The sequence below is a fragment of the Canis lupus genome, chromosome 36 (assembly GCF_011100685.1).
Source record: "Canis lupus familiaris isolate Mischka breed German Shepherd chromosome 36, alternate assembly UU_Cfam_GSD_1.0, whole genome shotgun sequence".
NCBI lineage: Eukaryota > Metazoa > Chordata > Mammalia > Carnivora > Canidae > Canis > Canis lupus.
This window is the reverse complement of record NC_049257.1, coordinates 7,721,658-7,739,790: the sequence shown is the minus strand read 5'-3', so window position 1 is coordinate 7,739,790 and position 18,133 is coordinate 7,721,658. Positions and strand designations below refer to the sequence as shown.

The following is an 18,133-nucleotide window of genomic DNA, read 5'->3' as shown; positions in this document are numbered from 1 at the left end:
TTCGAGAGCGAGGATGAAGAGGGATAGAGAAAGAAAGAAGTTTGAAAGATGGAGCACTGCTGACCCTGAGGGTGTGGGTCATTCAGCACAATTCACACTGAGTGCCAACTACCTATGAGGTGCCGTGTCAGGTTTTAGAGACACAGAGACAAATACTATCCAGCCGCTGCCCTCAGGGAACTCAGGCTGGAGAGAGAGAGAGACAAAGGTACCAATGGATAATTGTTATAGAGTGAATCCAGATCTATTCAGTGGAGGGCATTAAGACCAGAGAGTACATAAGGAAGGTCAGAGTGGTTGGACGGGAGGTATCAGGAGAAGAGGGAGGTTCAGAGAGTGGGGGGAGGGGGTGCCATTGACACTTGTGCTCACAGCCAGCTTTGTATCAGGAAGGACAGGAAACCTGCTCCTCCTTTGTTACGCTCCCTTCTCCCTACTATTCGTTCTCAGGACTTTTGCGTTTGACCTGAAGTAGTTTTATGATAGTGGTTTTAATACATCATGATGTCGAACAATGTGTTCAGTGCAAATACCTACCAATTCAAAACATAGATACTACCTACTGCCTGCACTTAAAAGCAATCTTTAAAACCATGACCTTGCTGTAATTGTATTCATTTTATGTAGTTGCATCTTGATCTTAGACCAGAACCAATTAGTAGGAGCCATAGGAAGGAGACATCAACTCAGTATCTAAAGGAGTTCCCAGTAGAAACCCCTTGACGCCGAGTCACAAGGCCTGTGTCCTTGCCTTGTCTTTGGCAATTCATTCACTCTCCCTAAGCCCCTCAGTTGCCTTCTCTGTAAAATGGGATGTGAATAGAATAGACTCATCTAGGGATCTTTGTGAGGACTAAATTAGATGGTGTTTTATAAATTCTAAATTGCTACATGAATGTAACCTAATGACACAGGCAGAAAACAGATAAAGCTGGACCAGCCTGCCTGACCTAGTAGGTTTTCTGTTACTAGAAGACCTGAAATAGGCATGGAGGGACATAGAGTATGGAGGTGAGAAGCATGGATTCAAACCAGACAAGTCTGGATTCATTCTTGATTCTATCGGTTATTGGCCATGTGACCCTGGGCAATGACTTACTCTCTTTACGCCTGCCTGCCTCCTTGCTCACCTGCACAGTGAGCCACTGTGAGGATTACCAGAGATAATACATGTCAGTTGTGTATGGTTTAACACTCATTAAATGATAGTTGCTCGTCATGATAATTATTACATTTTGTTATTATTGTTACTGTTGTTACCATTACTGCCAGTACTGTTACCATTATTTTTATTATTGAAAACAGGCACTTGGAAGAAGCCCCAGGAATCAGAAAAGCGATGGGGACAGATGATTTCCTAACTCTAAGACTCAAATTTCTGTGCTTTGCTTTTACCTTTACACGCGCAACAGAATATGAGATTTGTGGATTAAATCCGCATAAAGGACTAGGAGTCTCCATCCAGTCTACCTGAACTCTCCGTGAAAGAGGTTTTGGCATTTTAGGAGCCAGAGATTGGAAGTCCCGTGAATAGACTCCATAATAAACATAGGAAAGAACTACATTTGCCAGAGAATGAGAATGAGTCCAACAGCGTTCTGGAGAGCAAGACCTTTCCTTTCATTTGCGTCACTCTCTGACCCTCTTCCCCTACCATCACCATCTGCACCAGAGGAGCGTGTTAATCTGCCTGAGTCCTTAGTTTCTAGGCTAAGCCGAGGAGGCGTTTCTCAATAGGGGTCTCATGGAGCTCCTTGTCATTCTAAATTCATCTTTCCCACACCCTGTTTGTGCCAAGCGTAGTAAACTGTGGGCACCATATTAGTTTGATAGTCTGGAGCCACACACCACCCACCAGTACCCTGTGGGCACAGTACAAACTGAGCCCAGTTGGGGAGAGTATGCTGGCATGTTGACTGTTTGAAAATTAGAAAGGAGAATCAGCCCCTTGTGTGAAATTTACTTTTAGTATGTTTTGCGGCATAAATTTAGAGGATTATAAGATAAAGAAAAAAAATGTAGAGCTTATATTAAATATTGTGTGCTAAAATATTCTAAAATGGTCCAACGGGTTACTTATTTTTACAATCCAGATCTATCCTTGAAGATTTTATTTTTATTCATTTGTATTACTCTGAATTTGGAAGCCCAGCAAATGCAAAATGGTTCATTAGTTGAACTCTACTGTAATTACTAAAGCTAATGAGAACAATATTTTGAATGCCAAAGCCAATTTATCAGCTACTTCGTGTAACAGAACAATTTATGTCTTTTTTTCAGAGGAAGTCTTCAGTGCCTACTCTGCTCTGTGGTGGTCTCCAAAAGGCACTTTTTTAGCATATGCCCAATTTAACGACACAGAAGTCCCACTTATTGAATACTCCTTCTACTCTGACGAGTCACTGCAGTACCCAAAGACTGTGCGCATTCCATATCCAAAGGTCTGTGCTCCTATTCGCATAGTGGTTCCGCGATTTGATGGGAAGAGAATGGTTTCATTTTAATCCTTTCCTGCTAATGAAAATATTGTCAGTCTCTCTTCAACAGCTTGCTGTGATTACTCTTGCTGAAGTCAACAGCATCTGGCAATTTTAAAGTATTTTTATTATCCCAGGAAAGAGTGTGATTTAAGGTTTTGTAATTTCTCCAAAAACTTTGAGGAATGACAAGCCGAAAAAGATGGAGAAAATGCTTTTGAAAGAGGTAGGGGAGGATGAAAATGTTTCAGTGGAGGAAAGGAGAGACTGTCATTGAATCACAAGCTCATCTTATTTGTAGAAGTTGGAGTGTGCCCTGGATGAAGTTGAAAAGCTCAGTTATGTATCAGGTTGGATTGCTAATTAACCGATACGTGACTGGTTTCAGCGGTTCTGGTATAGATTTGGCACTAATGTGAGTTTGAGTTTCACACGTCCTGCATTTGGAATAATGGTCTCACATCCTGGTTTGCAAGGCTGCTCTCCCCCTCCGGGAGGCATATTTATGAAAATCGAACAGCTTTGTTAAGCAGTGTAAGCCGAGGAAGAGGGGGATTTAGAAGGCAACCAGGACTCTTCACTAGTATCATGATATTAATGGCCACAGTATCATCTATAGGAAAATCGAATAGTAAATGTTTTCGCTGTAAGTAACTTGGGAAGAGGGATTTTTATTTTTACCAACTCACTCAATTTGCTACACGAAGAGCTGCCATTTTAGGAAGACAGAGGAAGTTAAAAGAAAAAAAAAGATCAGGGACTAAATATAGAGATGTATTTTCAGTGGAATGTTATTTTTTGAGTGAAACTGGCAAAAAAAAAAAAAAACCCACAAAATGCTCTCACTAAAAATATATTATTTCGAACTAATTTGTCAATTGAAGATCTATAGGTATTATAAAAAAGTTCTGTAGCTTTCTGTCATCATATATTGATTATAAAGCTCGAACGTGGTAAACGTGAACTTGGAGCGCAAACGACGGCTTCTTAATTAACGTTTTTGGCTCTTGGCTCAGGTGAGCTCATCTTCCTGGTGGATTGTGTCTTTGGCTGAACCCGAGGCATTCTTCTAGTTGTCAGCCATTACACATCTTGTCTTCTGGAGTCAGAGCATATCTGCAAAATAATGAAATTGATTTTTAAAAAGTTTATCCTTGTTCGCACAAAATACATTAAGTTACGACCATTAGTGATTTAAACAGGAGTGCTTTGGGCTGTCAATACATATGTGTCTGCCTGAACATGAAAAGTTGCATCTCTTGACTCTCTCTTATGTTCATTCTTTCATCAAATTTAACTATATTAAATTTTTAACATGTCTCATTATTATAATTGTATGGTGTAATGGAGACATTTTTGTACAGTTTTAAACCCGTGCAGTGATGTGATATCTTTATTTTTTGTCCATATCAATTATATAATTGTTTGTTTTGTTTTGTTTTGTTTTGTTTTGTTTTGTTTCCCTAGGCAGGAGCTATAAATCCAACCGTAAAGCTCTTCGTTGTAAAAACCGACAATCTCATCTCAGGCACCAATGCAACTTCAGTAGAGATCTCCCCTCCTCCTGATATTTTAACAGGGTAAGAGTCTTGATCAGAATGTGTGGGCTGTACACAGTTTCATGGATCTCATGGAGAACATTTTAGAAATGAATGGAAGAATCAGGCGTAGCATCCCAGGGTGTCCCCCAGGGTCGAAAGCCATTCCTTCCTTCATCAGCCATTCTTTGTTGAGCTTCGATGTCCTCATGCTGGGCAGGGTTCTAGTGATGGGGTCTCACAGTGAATAGAGTCACCACAGTCCCAGGTATCATGAAACCTACACTCGAGGTGCAGGAGGGAGACAACAACCAGGTAGACAGAGCATCAGCTGATGACAAAAGTTGTGAAGACAATCAAAACAGGGCAAGGTGAAGGTGATGGTGGGGGGAGGTCAGGGAGGCTCTCTCTAAAGAGGTGACCTGTGAGCAGTGACATGAGGCAGAGGGGCAGCTAGCCACCTGAGTAGCTGGACGTTCGGCGTCCAGGCAGAAGAAGAGCAGGTGCAAAGGCCCCGCAGAGAGAATGCCCTGGTGCATGAGAGGACCTGCGAGGGGCCAGGTGACCAGCGCGGTGCAGGTGGAGAGGTGAGTGATGGCAGTGAGGTCAGATCATGGGGGCTGTGCAGGTCCTCGTGAGAACGGGAGAAATTCAGGGAAACTGTCACATTTAGGGATCCTCATGACACCAACATGCCTCAGGATGTCACTTGCCTAAGTAATCACTGGTGGTTTGAAATTCAACCGCCGTGCACCCTCAGCCCCCCGTGTTTTCCTGTAAAGATAACCATGGTACCGCATGCAATTTATGGCCGTTAGTTGCTTTCTGTTCATTTCTGCTAATTATGTTGGTTTTCTTGTTGCTTTTAAATGACGGCTAGTATATACTGAGCGCTCGCTATGTGCCAGACACAGGGCATTCCCGCAAGCTTTATTGTATTAATCTTTAAAGTAACTCCAACAACTATAATTATATGCCTCTTTTACATACCAGGAAATGAGGCCTGGAAGTTACAAAAATGACCAAGTCGGAGTCTGTATTCAAACCTGTCTTTCTGACTTAGAAGAAAGAGCTTATAAATGCTCTGCTGGGTGTCTCCCTCTGTCTGAATTCAGCCCCTGCCCTCAGGTTCCTGAAGTTATTATCAGAGCCACATGGAAGCATCCTTCTCAGGATTGATTTACCACATCAGGCAGGCTGTAGGCTCTGCTCTGTCATTATTAATTCATTGATCTGATTAGAAATAACTATATTCACCCATTCATTTGGAGGAAAAAATCAATTATCAGTAAATTTAAATTTTTTTTTTTCCTGAGTTTGCCCAATGGTATGAAAATTTACCTGGAGATTCTAGAATCTGCTGTTTGGCCCCGTCCAGTCATCTCTTCTATGAACATTGATTGAGCACCCACTATTTACATAACAAATGTAAATGCCCTGAGCTTCTGTCTTTCTAGCACTTATGACCAAGCAGAGGATATAACATATTCCAATAAATGACTCCAAAAGCAAATACTCCAGAGGGGTAGACAGAAGGCCAGAGATATTCCAAGGAGAGGAAATAGGTTTCCCATGACCCCAGGGATCAAAGAAAGCATCCTAGGGAATGTGTGGATTGAACAGGAAGGATTCCACAGGGCACCACTGGGGTGGGGGAGTGGCAGAGGGTGAAGGGGAAGGTCACCCACAGGTGGGAAAGTACAAGGCTGTCCAGGGAAAGAGCAGGAGGGCCTGGTGTGACCTCTTAGTCTACAACCGACATCTGTCCGCAGGGAGGATGAGCCATAAGCCCTTGCTCTGAAAAACATTAGATCTGGAAGGGGCTTTAGACATTACTCGTGGTTTACAAACTTTTTCAAGGACCCAGAAGCCTTGGTTTCCAGTGAGGTATGGCACAGGAGTGCAGTACCAGAAGCTAAGCAGAAGATTACTGCTCAGATGGCAGGCATAGGCCTTGTCTCCCCTGCTTCCCCCAGGAGTCAGGATATTAGACAGAACCTGCAGGGGTTCCAGAACACGCTGAGAACACACTGGGACACAGACGAGCTAACTGAGGCTCAGAGAGGGAGACTCGTTTGCTCAAGGTCGCACAGCAAGTTAGCATGGAAGCTGGGAGCAGGGACAGATGCCTGGCCCTGACAGGCCAGACTCCCTCAAAAATGGAGTTTCATGTGTTGAGTGTTTCCTGTGGGCAGGGACCATGCTTGATGCTCCGCTCACATCTCATTTGACACACTGCCTACCGTGTCATTGTCATGGCCATTTCCCAAGGCTTCATCTGTGGGGTCTTCCCCCCCGCCCCAACTTCGAAACCTCATTCCAGGAGCTGACCTCAGGAAATGTGTGCAAGTCTAAGGAATTAGTTGTTGCCCCCTAGGAATGAATCATTAAGTCATTGTTTGTAGTTCTTTATGCTGCATTCCTGGTGAGGACGGCTTCACTCACTAGGGATATTTTGTGTGAGACATATTTTACTGAGGAATCATTTCTGGAAATGCCTCAGGAATGTGTTATAGAGGGAATCATAAATCCAGTTCTGGTCTCCATTAACACCAGCAAGGCCACAGCTTATCTAAAACCAGGCTCGAGGTCCTTTCTGGGGAAAATGTTCTAGCAAGCGGTGATGCCCCATTTTCTGGCCTCATGCTAACATCCAGCAGGACCAGGTTAATCCCAGCAAGTTGCGCCTCTTAGCAAACTGCCCAGCACCCTCTGCCGTGTTTCCCAGCAAACCGCTAGTTCCTGGAGAGTAGGAGCACCTGGAGTGTAGCCCTAGGGGAGCGCGCATGTCTCTTCTCTTCTCTGCCCCTGCTCTCATCACTCATTTTCCCTTGAGGCCATATCCTTGCGTCACAGAACTTCTAGCAGGTGAAATCCTACCAGAGACAGGGAGCCTCCTTGCTGCGTTCATTGATTTAGAGGTTAAGTGGATTAGATTCCTTAGGCTGTTTGGTGGTATTCATGACTCCTAATGGGAATTTGCAAGCTCAAAATCTTTGAGAGAAAACAACATATACCTCCTACTGCTTTATTTAGAGCTCAGTTTCCCATTGCTGGATTAAAGTAAGAAAGTTCTACAGGTAGGGGCCCATCTTATAGGAGTATCTCCAGTGCCTCTCAGGGGGCCTGGGACACAGCAAATGCCCAATGAATATTTGTAGAATAAATGAATAAGCTCATGCGTAGATAAGTGACGTATGTTATGTATGTGAGTTTATGTGTGGGGAATCGTGTAGACAGCCAGCACCCCAGATGACCCTCGAAGTGACCCTGCATAGCAATCCCTCTTTTCTGCTTCCTCCCAGCCGTCTGCAAATTCTGTGGCCTGAGCTAGAGGATTGGGAAGGGCGTGTTCTACTCAGGTCACCAACCCCCCTCCCCCAGAGCTGCTGAATGGTTCCGGGGGGGGGGGGGGGCATCACACCCAGCTCATGACCTGCCCCACCCTGTGTTATCTGCTCCCGAATGATGCAATAGATAAATGTGTCCTCTGAATAGCTGATGATCCTTGATCTATAGAGATATCAGGTCCGAGGTTGTCACACAGGAGATACTGTACTGGACTGAAATGGCCCGGAAGCTTGTGACACTTCAAGACAGGAGCTCACATGCTGTGCTCACAGGCCCCCTGTGATTGGGCTCCCCCCCCCCGCCTCACCCCACCTACCCTTCTCCTCAGCGATCTGTCAGCAGCCCCGGGAGGGCTGGCATCCCCATCAGAGCAGAGTGGCATGGAGCCCGGGGCCAACGCTGGAAGAACGCCTGCTTCCCTGGGTGATTCACCGAATTAATCACTCCACCGTCTGCATTTGCTCTCAGGAGCAATTTCCCTCCAATGTTTTTTCCAGTTAGTAATGCCTACCTGATGTTGAGTATCCTTCATACACCAAAAGAAACTCTGACACAAGTTGGGGGAGTTAGTGCGACCCACCAGACATTTATTAAGTGCCCACTATTTGCAAGGCAACGATCGCCCTACAAAGGGATCCTCTGGAATATGACCTTCAAAAGCAGGTCTCTCCCAGTACATTCGAATATAATCTGCTTTATAAAATTCAGCTATTTAGTTTACACACTCTCTGTACGAATAAATAGACCTCATGGAGTGAGGAATTTTATCCGGAAGAAAAGCAAGAGGGTGAAGCTAGCCAACAATATTTACCAGAGAGATGGGTGGAGGTTCTATAGAGGTAGCAACTGGGAACAGCAAAATCTGACGCCAGCTGCTTGGTCTGAATCGTGGCTCCAACAGTTCCCAGTGTGTGACCTTAGACAAGCTACTTAGCTTCTCTACACTTGTCTTTCTTTGTCTGCAAAACATGAATTCTAGCCTTCCTACCCCATAGGCTGCTACAAACTTTATGTTGAGCACTTGGAACGGTTCCTGGCACGTAGTAAACTCCCCATGGGTGTGAACTCCTGTTATTCTGTCCAGAAATCACTCCATTGCTTTAGTATTAAAGTCTAACCATACTCTCCCTGCAGTAACCCGTCCCAGAAGGTAGAGAGTTTATTGGATCGCTATGCCCAACCTGGGATGGGCAGTCTCCGGCTCAAGGGAAGGCCAGGCTGCCTGATGGCCCCTTTCTGCCCCTTCCCACCATTCAAACCAGTCTACTCAGTAGACGCCTCTCTGTTTTTACAGATTGACATCAGCGCACAGGGGCGCCTGGGTGGCTCAGTTGGTTGAGCACTTGACTCTTGGTTTCGGTTCAGGCCCTGATCTCAGGTCATGAGATCCAGCCCCAGTGGAGCTCGAGGCCCAGCAGGGAGTCTGCTTGAGATTCCCATTCCCTCTGCCCCTTCCACTGCTCGAGCAGGCTCTCTCTCTCTTTCTCTCTCTCTCTCTCTCCCTTCAAATAATTTTTTTCAAAAAAAAATCAACCTGCAGAACAAAATATAGTTGATAATCCTGCTTGTTGGATTTCTCTGGTCTTAAGTGGGACTTAAACCTTTCAATAAAAAGTACACTCTGCCCATTGGTTCCTTTATATATTTTTTATGGCTCACTGACATTTCAGACTGGCATGATCTTGGCTCAGGACTATGTTATGCAGCGTCGTTCTGTCTCCCCTTAATTCCAAATCCTAAAGAGAAGCTGTGATTAAACAGAAGTATGTTTACATGAGAATTCAAAACGTCCCGTCCGCTTGCTGCGCTTGCTGGCAAAGGGCCCTTACGGAGGCGCCAGAGGGTGCAGAGTACACCTTGGGCTGCAGAGAGTGACAAAGAGAGTGGAAGATACAGGTTCGTGGACTTTTGATCTAGAAACGGGCAGGGAAGGTGCCAGGTGCATGTGAGCTTCCTGGCAGGCTTCCCAAATTCCAGTACTCCGTGTTTTCAAGTGGGGGAAAGTTACTGCTGATTTCTGAATCCGAAGTATAATCTATGGTTTTTAGCAGATAAAACACTTGTCTTGTTAAAGAGTTTTCTTCCCTCCCTGACCTGCCCCCCGCCTGCCCTTTCTCCCGACCAGGCCACTTGAGAAAAGGGAAGCCTGGTTCTGGTGCCCATGATCCTAATCGATGCCCAGGGATCCCTGGGACAATGTGTGCATGTATGTGAAGAGACATTTTTTTCCTCCCTGGAGAGAGGGACATGGTTTTCATCCGATTTACAAAGGGATTTGATCTGTGAATAGGAACCATTGGCATAGAGCAGGGATCAGCACGCCAGGACCCACTGGCAAGTCCAGCCCCATGCCATCCGTGTTTGATCTGCAAGTAAGGAAGGTTTTTAGAATTTTGATTCGTTGGGAAGGCAAATCACAAAAAGAGTAATATTTCATGACATGCGAAGATCAGACGGACCTCAAATCTCAGGGTTTCACTGGAACACGCCCACACTGGTTTGTTTAGGTATCGTCTCTGGCTGCTCTTGTGCTGCAAAGGCAGAGAGAAGTAGTTGTGACAGCACGTGTGGCCCACAAAGCTTAAAATATTTACTATCTGGCTTTTTGCTGAGAAAGTCCTCAGACCTCTCGTCTAGAGAGTTCATCTCAAAAAATTTGATTTTCTCCCTTGCATTTCATGATTCCATCCCCTTTGCAATCATTTACTCCCTGGCCCCAGCAAGATTTATTTGCCTTTCCATTTTCTCATCTAATGCCTGTGGATTGGGCAAAGGGCAGAAGACTTGGACTCAGTGAGGGCCCCTTGCTCCTGTTCCTGCAAAGAGGCGCTCACACTCTCATACCCTGCAGCCTGGCAGCCGGTATGACTGCTGGCATCAGGCCGGAAGGAGGGGCATTTGCAGAGAGCTCAGGGGATATTTGAGGGAGACCTGTGGAAGTCAGAGCATGGCAGTGGTTTCAGACTGAAGGGCAGGTTGAACAAAGGGGGGACGCAGCTGGGAAATCTCAGGGGGTGTTCATGGAATACCAGCCATGCAGACTGGATGGTGGGTAGGTTCTTACTGAGCAAGGGAAAGGGCTGAAATGGAGAGGAGTCCCTATTTGTGGGAAGAGGGGTTTTGCTGCTGGGTGAAGCGGTTGATCTGTCTTCAGGGCTTGCCACCTGCAGTGGGGACAGCCAGGAGGCACCCCTGGGGGCACTAACCCAAGAGGTATCCCTAGCTACAAGAGGGGGATACGATGTGCTGATCCAGCCTAAGTGCTCCATAAATATTGGTTGTCTGCTTTCGCGTCTGTGAAGGGAGTGCAGGGGGGACATGATCTGTGAGTTCTGAGGACAGCCAGTTATTTCAGCCACAAAGAACTCCATAGGATTTTCCCCTTCTTCTGTGCTGAGCGCCTGTTTTGTGCCAGGTATTCTGTTAGGGCCTGGAGACACCCTGTGAACAAGAAGCCTGTGGCCCTGCCTCCGAGAGCTTGTGAGCAAGGAGAGCAAAGAGACACAAGGAGTGGGGGTGGCCACAGCCCGTGAAGAGCAAAGGAGCATTTTAGGGCATCTTTTAGTGCATTCGGGGTGATGAGGAAGATATGGCCATGGGGCCAGTCAGGAAGAAAGGGGAAGAAAAGATTCCCTTGGAGTTTCTCTGACAAAAGGGAATAAGGCTTCAATCAACCAAAATCATGCAGTAGAAACGCATGATTTAAGAATGGTCCTTCAAAATCACACTGAGGGCTACGAGGAACAAATAAAATAAACAATCCAGAGCAAATATTTAGGGAGGCCGGCTGAAAAGTAAATTGTGAATTCCCTGCATCTCACTATAAAAAAAAAAAAAAAAGAGTCCCAAAAATGTTTAAAGGTGTGCGTTGGAGGAAGATGCCCTGCTAGAGAGAGATAGCTCCATTTGCATAAATCTTATATTAAGGTTCCTTGATTTTTTTCACATGGTTCATGTTTTGACTCTTGAGAAAAGACTTTTACAGCATAATTATTTGATTTTCAAAGTTTGTAGAGATGTGAATCAATTTTTCCCCTTTGAAAACGAAGTTGAGAAAAGGGTCAGTTATAATTTCACCCCAAAAGCAAAAATTTTCTAAAGAAGCACGTCAAATTACCAGAAAATATTTGAATCTCAGCCAGTGTCTCTGGCCTCACTGTAACGTTCTTTCAAGACAGCAGAAAAGAGATGGGAAATGTCACCCTTGCCTTCCTAGCACCACCAAAGGCCAAGTTGAGGACTTGAAAAATCCTGAGCTCTAGTGTGAGTCACGTTTGTGAAGCCACTGTATGATGTTAGCTGTTGTTTTTCCTGTCAGATGTATTTTAATTTCCATTCAAAACTAAATTACACTTTAAGCTTTCAGAAAAGGTAAAAAATTGTGATATTAAATGGTTTTGACAACCATTTAAAATCATATGCTTATTAAGATGGATTTCCTTGAGTAGAATGTCTATCTGTACCAAGGTCTGAAAATAGTTATGCTCTCTCCTTCCTTCCTTCTTTCCTTTCTTCATTCCTTCCTTCCTTCCTTCTTCCTTCCAGGGATTACTACTTGTGTGATGTGACATGGGTAAACGAAGAAAGGATTTCTATGCAGTGGCTCCGAAGGATTCAGAACTATTCAGTCATGGATATTTATGACTATAATTCCACCAGTGGATGGATTTCCTCATCGGTAAGGTTTAATGGGGGATGTTCTGCTTCTACAGCTACATGTGACCCAAGGACTGTATGAAAACAGGGAGAATGAATGATTGGGAATCAGGAAAATAAAGTTTGAGTTTCTTTTCTTTCTGACTCCATGTCAGATCCTGTGGCAGTGGGTAAGTCTTGACTAACTTTTAGAGAATCTGGTATCTGGTGGTACTTCCATTTCATCTATACTCACTAGTCATACAGTGTTAGTTATGGTTATTATCACTTGGGGCAGGGATGATGATTGGAAGCCCAGAAGACAGAATTTGGTGTCAAAATTCAAAAGGCCCAAGAAGGCTGCAAAGTCAATGAAGTTTGTTTCAATAGAGAAAATATGGGGAGCGGGGAATACGTGAAACAAGTCAAGTAGCAAAAGGCCACAGATCTCTTGCCACCCTGTGACTATCTTTCAGCAGTATCAGTTTTAGAGCATAAAAAGATAACTAGTAGGCTGAGAGGGTGGCAACATGAAGACAAAGGCAAGTGTTAATTCTGTCTTGAGGTGCTGGGGACAGGGCATTCCCCACAAGAAACCACAAGGTTCAGCTAAGCTGGCAAATCATAATGAAAGCCCCTTTGGGAACCAGCAGCCTCACGAGAGGTGAAGTCCAGGGAAGGTTTTTCCAGCATATGTCAAGAGCTCTTCTCCAGGCCCTTTTCTGGTAATAGAACGCTCTGTGCCAACATACCTTCCCCTCTACACACTCTCCATGCTGGTTGGGCACAATGCAGATTCTTGCCTCAGAAAGCCTGGGCACCCTGAATCTTGATTTGCCCATTTGTTTATTTATACACTGCATACCTACTATGTCCCAGGTTCTGTGCATAACTTTGGATTTAAAAACAAACAAACAAATTAGACAACATGCTGGTCCCCAAAAGGTGTATGTTTTAATAGGGCATGCCATTAGGATAATCAATGATAACAGTTGCCGTTTCTTGACCACACACAGTAGCCAAACGCTGTGGAGACAGAGATTCTGGAGGTGAAGGAGCTTGCTTACATCACAGGACAGCCAAAATGCAAACTAGAAAATGCAAGCTCTTTGCTTCCTGCAAATTATATCATCCTACTATCAGGGTATCGTGCCCTAAAAGGGTAGAAGCAAAGTATGGAGGGAATGTAGGACCAAAGAAGATGACCCACTCAACTGGGACAGGTGATGGGAGATGACAAGGGAGGCCCAGAGCACCCTGGGCAGATAAGGGTACAAGGAGGCTGTGAGCAGAGGCTATGCTAGGCATCCAGCAAATGGCTTGGAGCACCGGGGTCTGGCTTGGAGCACCGGGGTCTGGGGCTCCAGAGGATGAGGGCCTGGGGAGAGGCACCATGGTGAGAAGTGGGGGTGGAGGTGGGCTGAGACTCGGGTGCCGTTCTGAGGAGCTTGGACCACTTGTCAGCCACGGGGAGCTGTTTCTCGTGGTCAAGAGGAGAGGATCACAAGGAGACAGAACTACATGTTGCCAGATGAGGTCAGTGGGGGTTAGGCAGGGTGGAGGGCAGGCTGGAAGAAGAAAAGAGCAGCAGGGTCTCCAACCAGGAGGTCACAGCAAAGGCCCAAGGGAAACCTGGTGAGAACAGAAGCTAAGGCAGTAAGGGTGGAGAAGGACGAGAGGAGTCTGAGAACCAGGGGGCAGGGGCTGCGGGGGTGGCCGTGAGGGGGGAGGCGTCTAGAGTGACTCCCAAGTCTCTGGCTTGGGTGAGCGGTAGCACTAAACAGAAGAATGAAGGCGTCAGAACAAGCCAGCGGGGAGGGAGGCCAGATAAGCGACATCATCTTCTGTTCCGTACGTGTTGAATTGGAAAAAGCGGGGGGAGCTTCCAGGGCCACATATGGAAGATGGAGCTCTAGGCAAGAGAGGTAAATGTTCTAATGCAATTATATAAACAATCGTAGCATGACTGCAACTATGTAAGTGTAGATAACTTTCAATTATTTTAAATAAGATGATGCTTGTGGTACCACGAATCGTAGATAAAGCACAGAATTGAGATCTTGCTTCTCTCTGAAACACTGCCCTTGTGTTTTTCCCTCCCTAGGCACAAAAACACATTGAAATGAGTACCACCGGCTGGGTTGGACGTGTAAGTGCTTAAGAGTTATGGGTTCTTTGTAGTATGAGTCAGACACTCAGAGCCATTGAACACGTACCTTTCCCAGGGGAGGGCCCCGTGTTATTTGCTATTAACAGAGATATTACTTGACCTATTTTTCCAAATATTTAAATGCTCCCTGCAGAGCCACCTTTCAATGGGGAATATAAAACATGCTCAGTTGGAAAAAGTAACAGGACAAGTGAAAACTTGAGAGCACACAAAACAAAAGACATACTCTAGGCAAAGTGTAGTTCCTGAAAAGTCAATAAAGCAACGGTTGCTGGAAAGCAGCTAAGATGCCGAACCTGCTGGTTGACCTCACCTTTGAAGTCCTGGGCTTTGGAGGCAGAAGACGTGGCTTCCGTCCACCGCCCACACGAATGTGTGAGGAGATGCGACCATATCCAGCAGCAAGTCAGCCGCAAGCACGCCACACTTGCTGCGCATCTCCCTGTGGAGGAAATCACGCTTGTGTGGCTTCACGCTTTGCTAGGCCCCAGATGCAGAGTTTTATCCGGGAAGGCATGGTGACCCGCAGAGACTTGTCACGCTTCTCGATCCTGCCACACTACGCCTTGGGCAGAATCACCAACCGTGTCACTACCAGACCCTGGGCTGAAACAAGTTAATGAAGGATCTCCAGCCACTGTGACGCCTTCTAGAAAGATGATGAACAAATGTCATCTAATTTTTGTGACCACTTCTACGAAGCCTCCTTTAAGAGAAAAACAAAGGGACAAAAAAAATACACACACACACACACACACACACACACACACACACACACATATATAAAGATTTCCTTCACATCTCTTGGGGCAGAGAGGGAAGGCCCCTGGTCCAGAAATGGGACCCCTTCCAGCTGGGCTCAGAGCTCCGATAGCATTCACACGTCCCTTTTCTTCAGGCATTGATTGGGCAGAGGGGAGAGGTTTGCCAACATGAAAAGTGGTTTCCTCCATGGCAAGAGACACGCTACACTTCCTCACGACTCTTTGAAAAAAATATGTTTTTTCCTCTCTGTATTTAACCAGACAGATGCCACTTTTCACACATTTCTACTAGGCACAACTCCATCCAGGGGAAACAGGGAAATGTATTAAAAAGATAAGGCTGTGAACACAGGTCTAGAGAGGGGAATGTGTTTCAGAGCTCTGTAATGAGAACACCAAGTGTACTGCACGCCTCAGCTTGCTCCATAAATGAATCCACTTTGAATCACTAAATAGAAGAGGGAAGCATTTTTCTTCCTTCCCAAAATGGGAGCTGATGAGAGAGGAAACATCGAGGGTAAAGTGAACCAACAATTTTAAAAGACCATCTCCTACCTGCTCTCAAATGTAGTAAGGAAACCGAAGTCGTAAAGCAACATATTCCTTTCGGGCTGGGATAGATACTCTTCTGCTTAAACTACATTATGTTCTGAGAACTCTCTTTTATTGAACTGTGAAAAATGGAAATTTTATACTATATTTCCATACAACTACTTTTTTTGTAAATTGTTGATCCTATTTAGCAAAATGAAACGACTTACAATAAAAATGGTAACTCTAAGAATGTTTCCATGTGAAATACACGACAGACATCCCTTATACTATCCGGTCCAGAAATGGTTAAAGACTTTCTGGCTCTCAAAAAGAAATATGGATTTAAAAAGGAGGGAACGGATCCCTCAAATTAAAAACCACCTCTTATCTGAAACCGTACAAATAATAGTCTGTTTCAAACAAACAAACAAGCCAACAAAACAGCAACCACTCATGGATGCCAGAAGGCAGAGGTAAGGGGGATGGGCAAAACAGGTGACGGGGATTACGAGGTACAAACTCCCAGTTGTAATAGTAATAAGAATAATAATCTGTTTCGAGAAAGCAAATCTGTGGCATTGAGGAAATTTACTTCTTAAAACTGAAAGGCTAATGCTAATTTTTGCACATTGATAGCCACAAGTCACACAGTTAACCTCCATAGAGAGACGTCTAGAGATGACAATACCATGGCTATGTGTCAAGAGTCCTGCGTAAACCTCTTTATATGCTCTCTCTCATTTGCTCCGGATAAAACAATTCCCCAAGGGAGATCTCTTTGTTTGTCTCTCCGAGGAGGAGAATTTTCTCTTGAGGTGCTCTGGTTTCACTTGACTAGTAAATGAAGCATGGGCTTTGGGCAGAGGTGTCGAGAGGACTTTCAAAAATTAAAGGTGGTACTGAGATGAGACTAATGTGCTCTAATCTTGTTTTATGTTTTCTATTATTTTGTAGTTTAGGCCCTCAGAACCTCATTTCACCTCCGACGGGAAGAGCTTCTACAAGATCATCAGCAATGGAGATGGCTACAAACACATTTGCCAATTCCAAATAGATAAGCAAGTAAATATTCCCACATGATTTATTTCAGGTTGATCTCTTTTTTAATGAAACTAACTTGAAGTGGAAATCGTTTGGTAAAGTCAATCAATGTGCACTGATACCCGACTAATTCAAATTCCAAAGTGGTATTTGGAAGATGACGGGATACAGAGAGGAAACCCAAGAAGAAGGCCTAAGATTATCTAAATTGCTGCTATAAATGAGCCAATCCTTCAGTTAACTTTGATTAGAGAGTTTAATAAATGTCTTTTTAAAAAATCCCATTAGGATTGCACATTTATTACAAAAGGAGCTTGGGAAGTCATCGGGATAGAAGCTCTTACCAGTGATTACCTGTGAGTATTCTAATAACTGATAGGATGTAAAACATGCTTGTGGTAATCACACCCTCTTTGCCCAGAAATAGGGGAAAATCTCCTACAAATAAAGAATAGTCTATTTGGAATGTGTTCAGTACTTTTTTCTTTTTAACATACGGAAGCCTTAATGATTTTCACATATGCTTAGCAGATTTGATACCATGCCACCAAGCAGCTCTACCTCTTGCTCTTACCTGCTTTACATTAGAAGAGCTGTAGCCTCTTTTTCTTAAAACATCTTGGAACACTGAACCGGCATCAGGGGCATCGTGTTAAATTTGAACTGGCACCGAATTTTTGGAAGGCTTGGAGAGGCTATTTTATCTTGGCCTTACTCTGGAATATGGAAAGCTTTACAGAGGCTGTCAACTACCAGGCACTACTTGGTGGAAAGGGAGTGTTTGTTTTTCATTGGAACCTAAGGCACTTGGATAATTCATTATTGGGTCTCACCGCGGAGGATGTTTGCCGCTGCCCAAAGCAGTTTTTGAAGGTCCTCCTTAGAAGTGATTCTGCTGCTCTCAGAAAGATGGGGCTCCTGTCATCTAGTAGTTTGTGTTATAAAAAAGAAAATGTGGAAAATAATATACGTACATGGGCTCTCGACGTCAGGCTAGTTGTCCAGTCACACTTTTCTTGCAAAAGCCTTTTTTTTTTTGAGTTTTTGCTTGCCACTTTAATGAAGGGAGCAGTCTAAAATATCTGATTTCAGGGACTGCACTCAGATATTTTAGTGTGTCTTAAAAAATAGAATCTCCTATTTAGAGATAACGAGAAATATGGCTTCTGGGGGTGAGGGAGCAGGGAAAAATGATCCAAGAAGGGCCAGCATTAATGTTTGGTGTTGAGTTAATTAGAGGGTACTCAACTTTCTTTAAAAACATAATTAATATCTATTTCATTTGTTTTCTTCCCAGATACTACATTAGTAATGAATATAAAGGAATGCCAGGAGGAAGAAATCTTTATAAGTAAGAGCTAAATCAAATTGTTGACTTGAGTCTTTGTAGCTGAAGAACAACTTCTGGGGTTCTTTTTTTTTTTTTTTTCTTTTTTTTTCCCCGTGTCTTAACTAACTGGAATTGTAATTGAGCGCTTTCATTCCTTTACAAATCAAACCCCAGGTGTCAGCAACACAGAATGACTTTATTAGACGTTCTGTGTTATTTCCAAACAATGGGAGGTTTGAGGTTATCATGAATTAATTCATGTATTTCTCACACATTAAGAGAAAGTCTTGAGC

General features: G+C 44.3%; 1 protein-coding gene across 2 annotated transcripts in view; it reads left to right on the top strand.

Moving 5' to 3' along the window:
- The window catches only part of DPP4 (dipeptidyl peptidase 4), a 78,402-nt gene that overhangs the window by 34,387 nt on the left and 25,882 nt on the right, over window positions 1-18,133 (top strand). For both annotated transcript variants that reach the window (XM_038584662.1, XM_038584663.1), the window contains exons 9-15: window positions 2,281-2,441; window positions 3,945-4,057; window positions 11,912-12,044; window positions 14,106-14,150; window positions 16,424-16,531; window positions 16,799-16,866; window positions 17,808-17,861. In XM_038584662.1, the coding sequence (XP_038440590.1) occupies window positions 2,281-2,441; window positions 3,945-4,057; window positions 11,912-12,044; window positions 14,106-14,150; window positions 16,424-16,531; window positions 16,799-16,866; window positions 17,808-17,861 (682 nt within the window). The remainder of the gene's footprint in view (window positions 1-2,280; window positions 2,442-3,944; window positions 4,058-11,911; window positions 12,045-14,105; window positions 14,151-16,423; window positions 16,532-16,798; window positions 16,867-17,807; window positions 17,862-18,133) is intronic.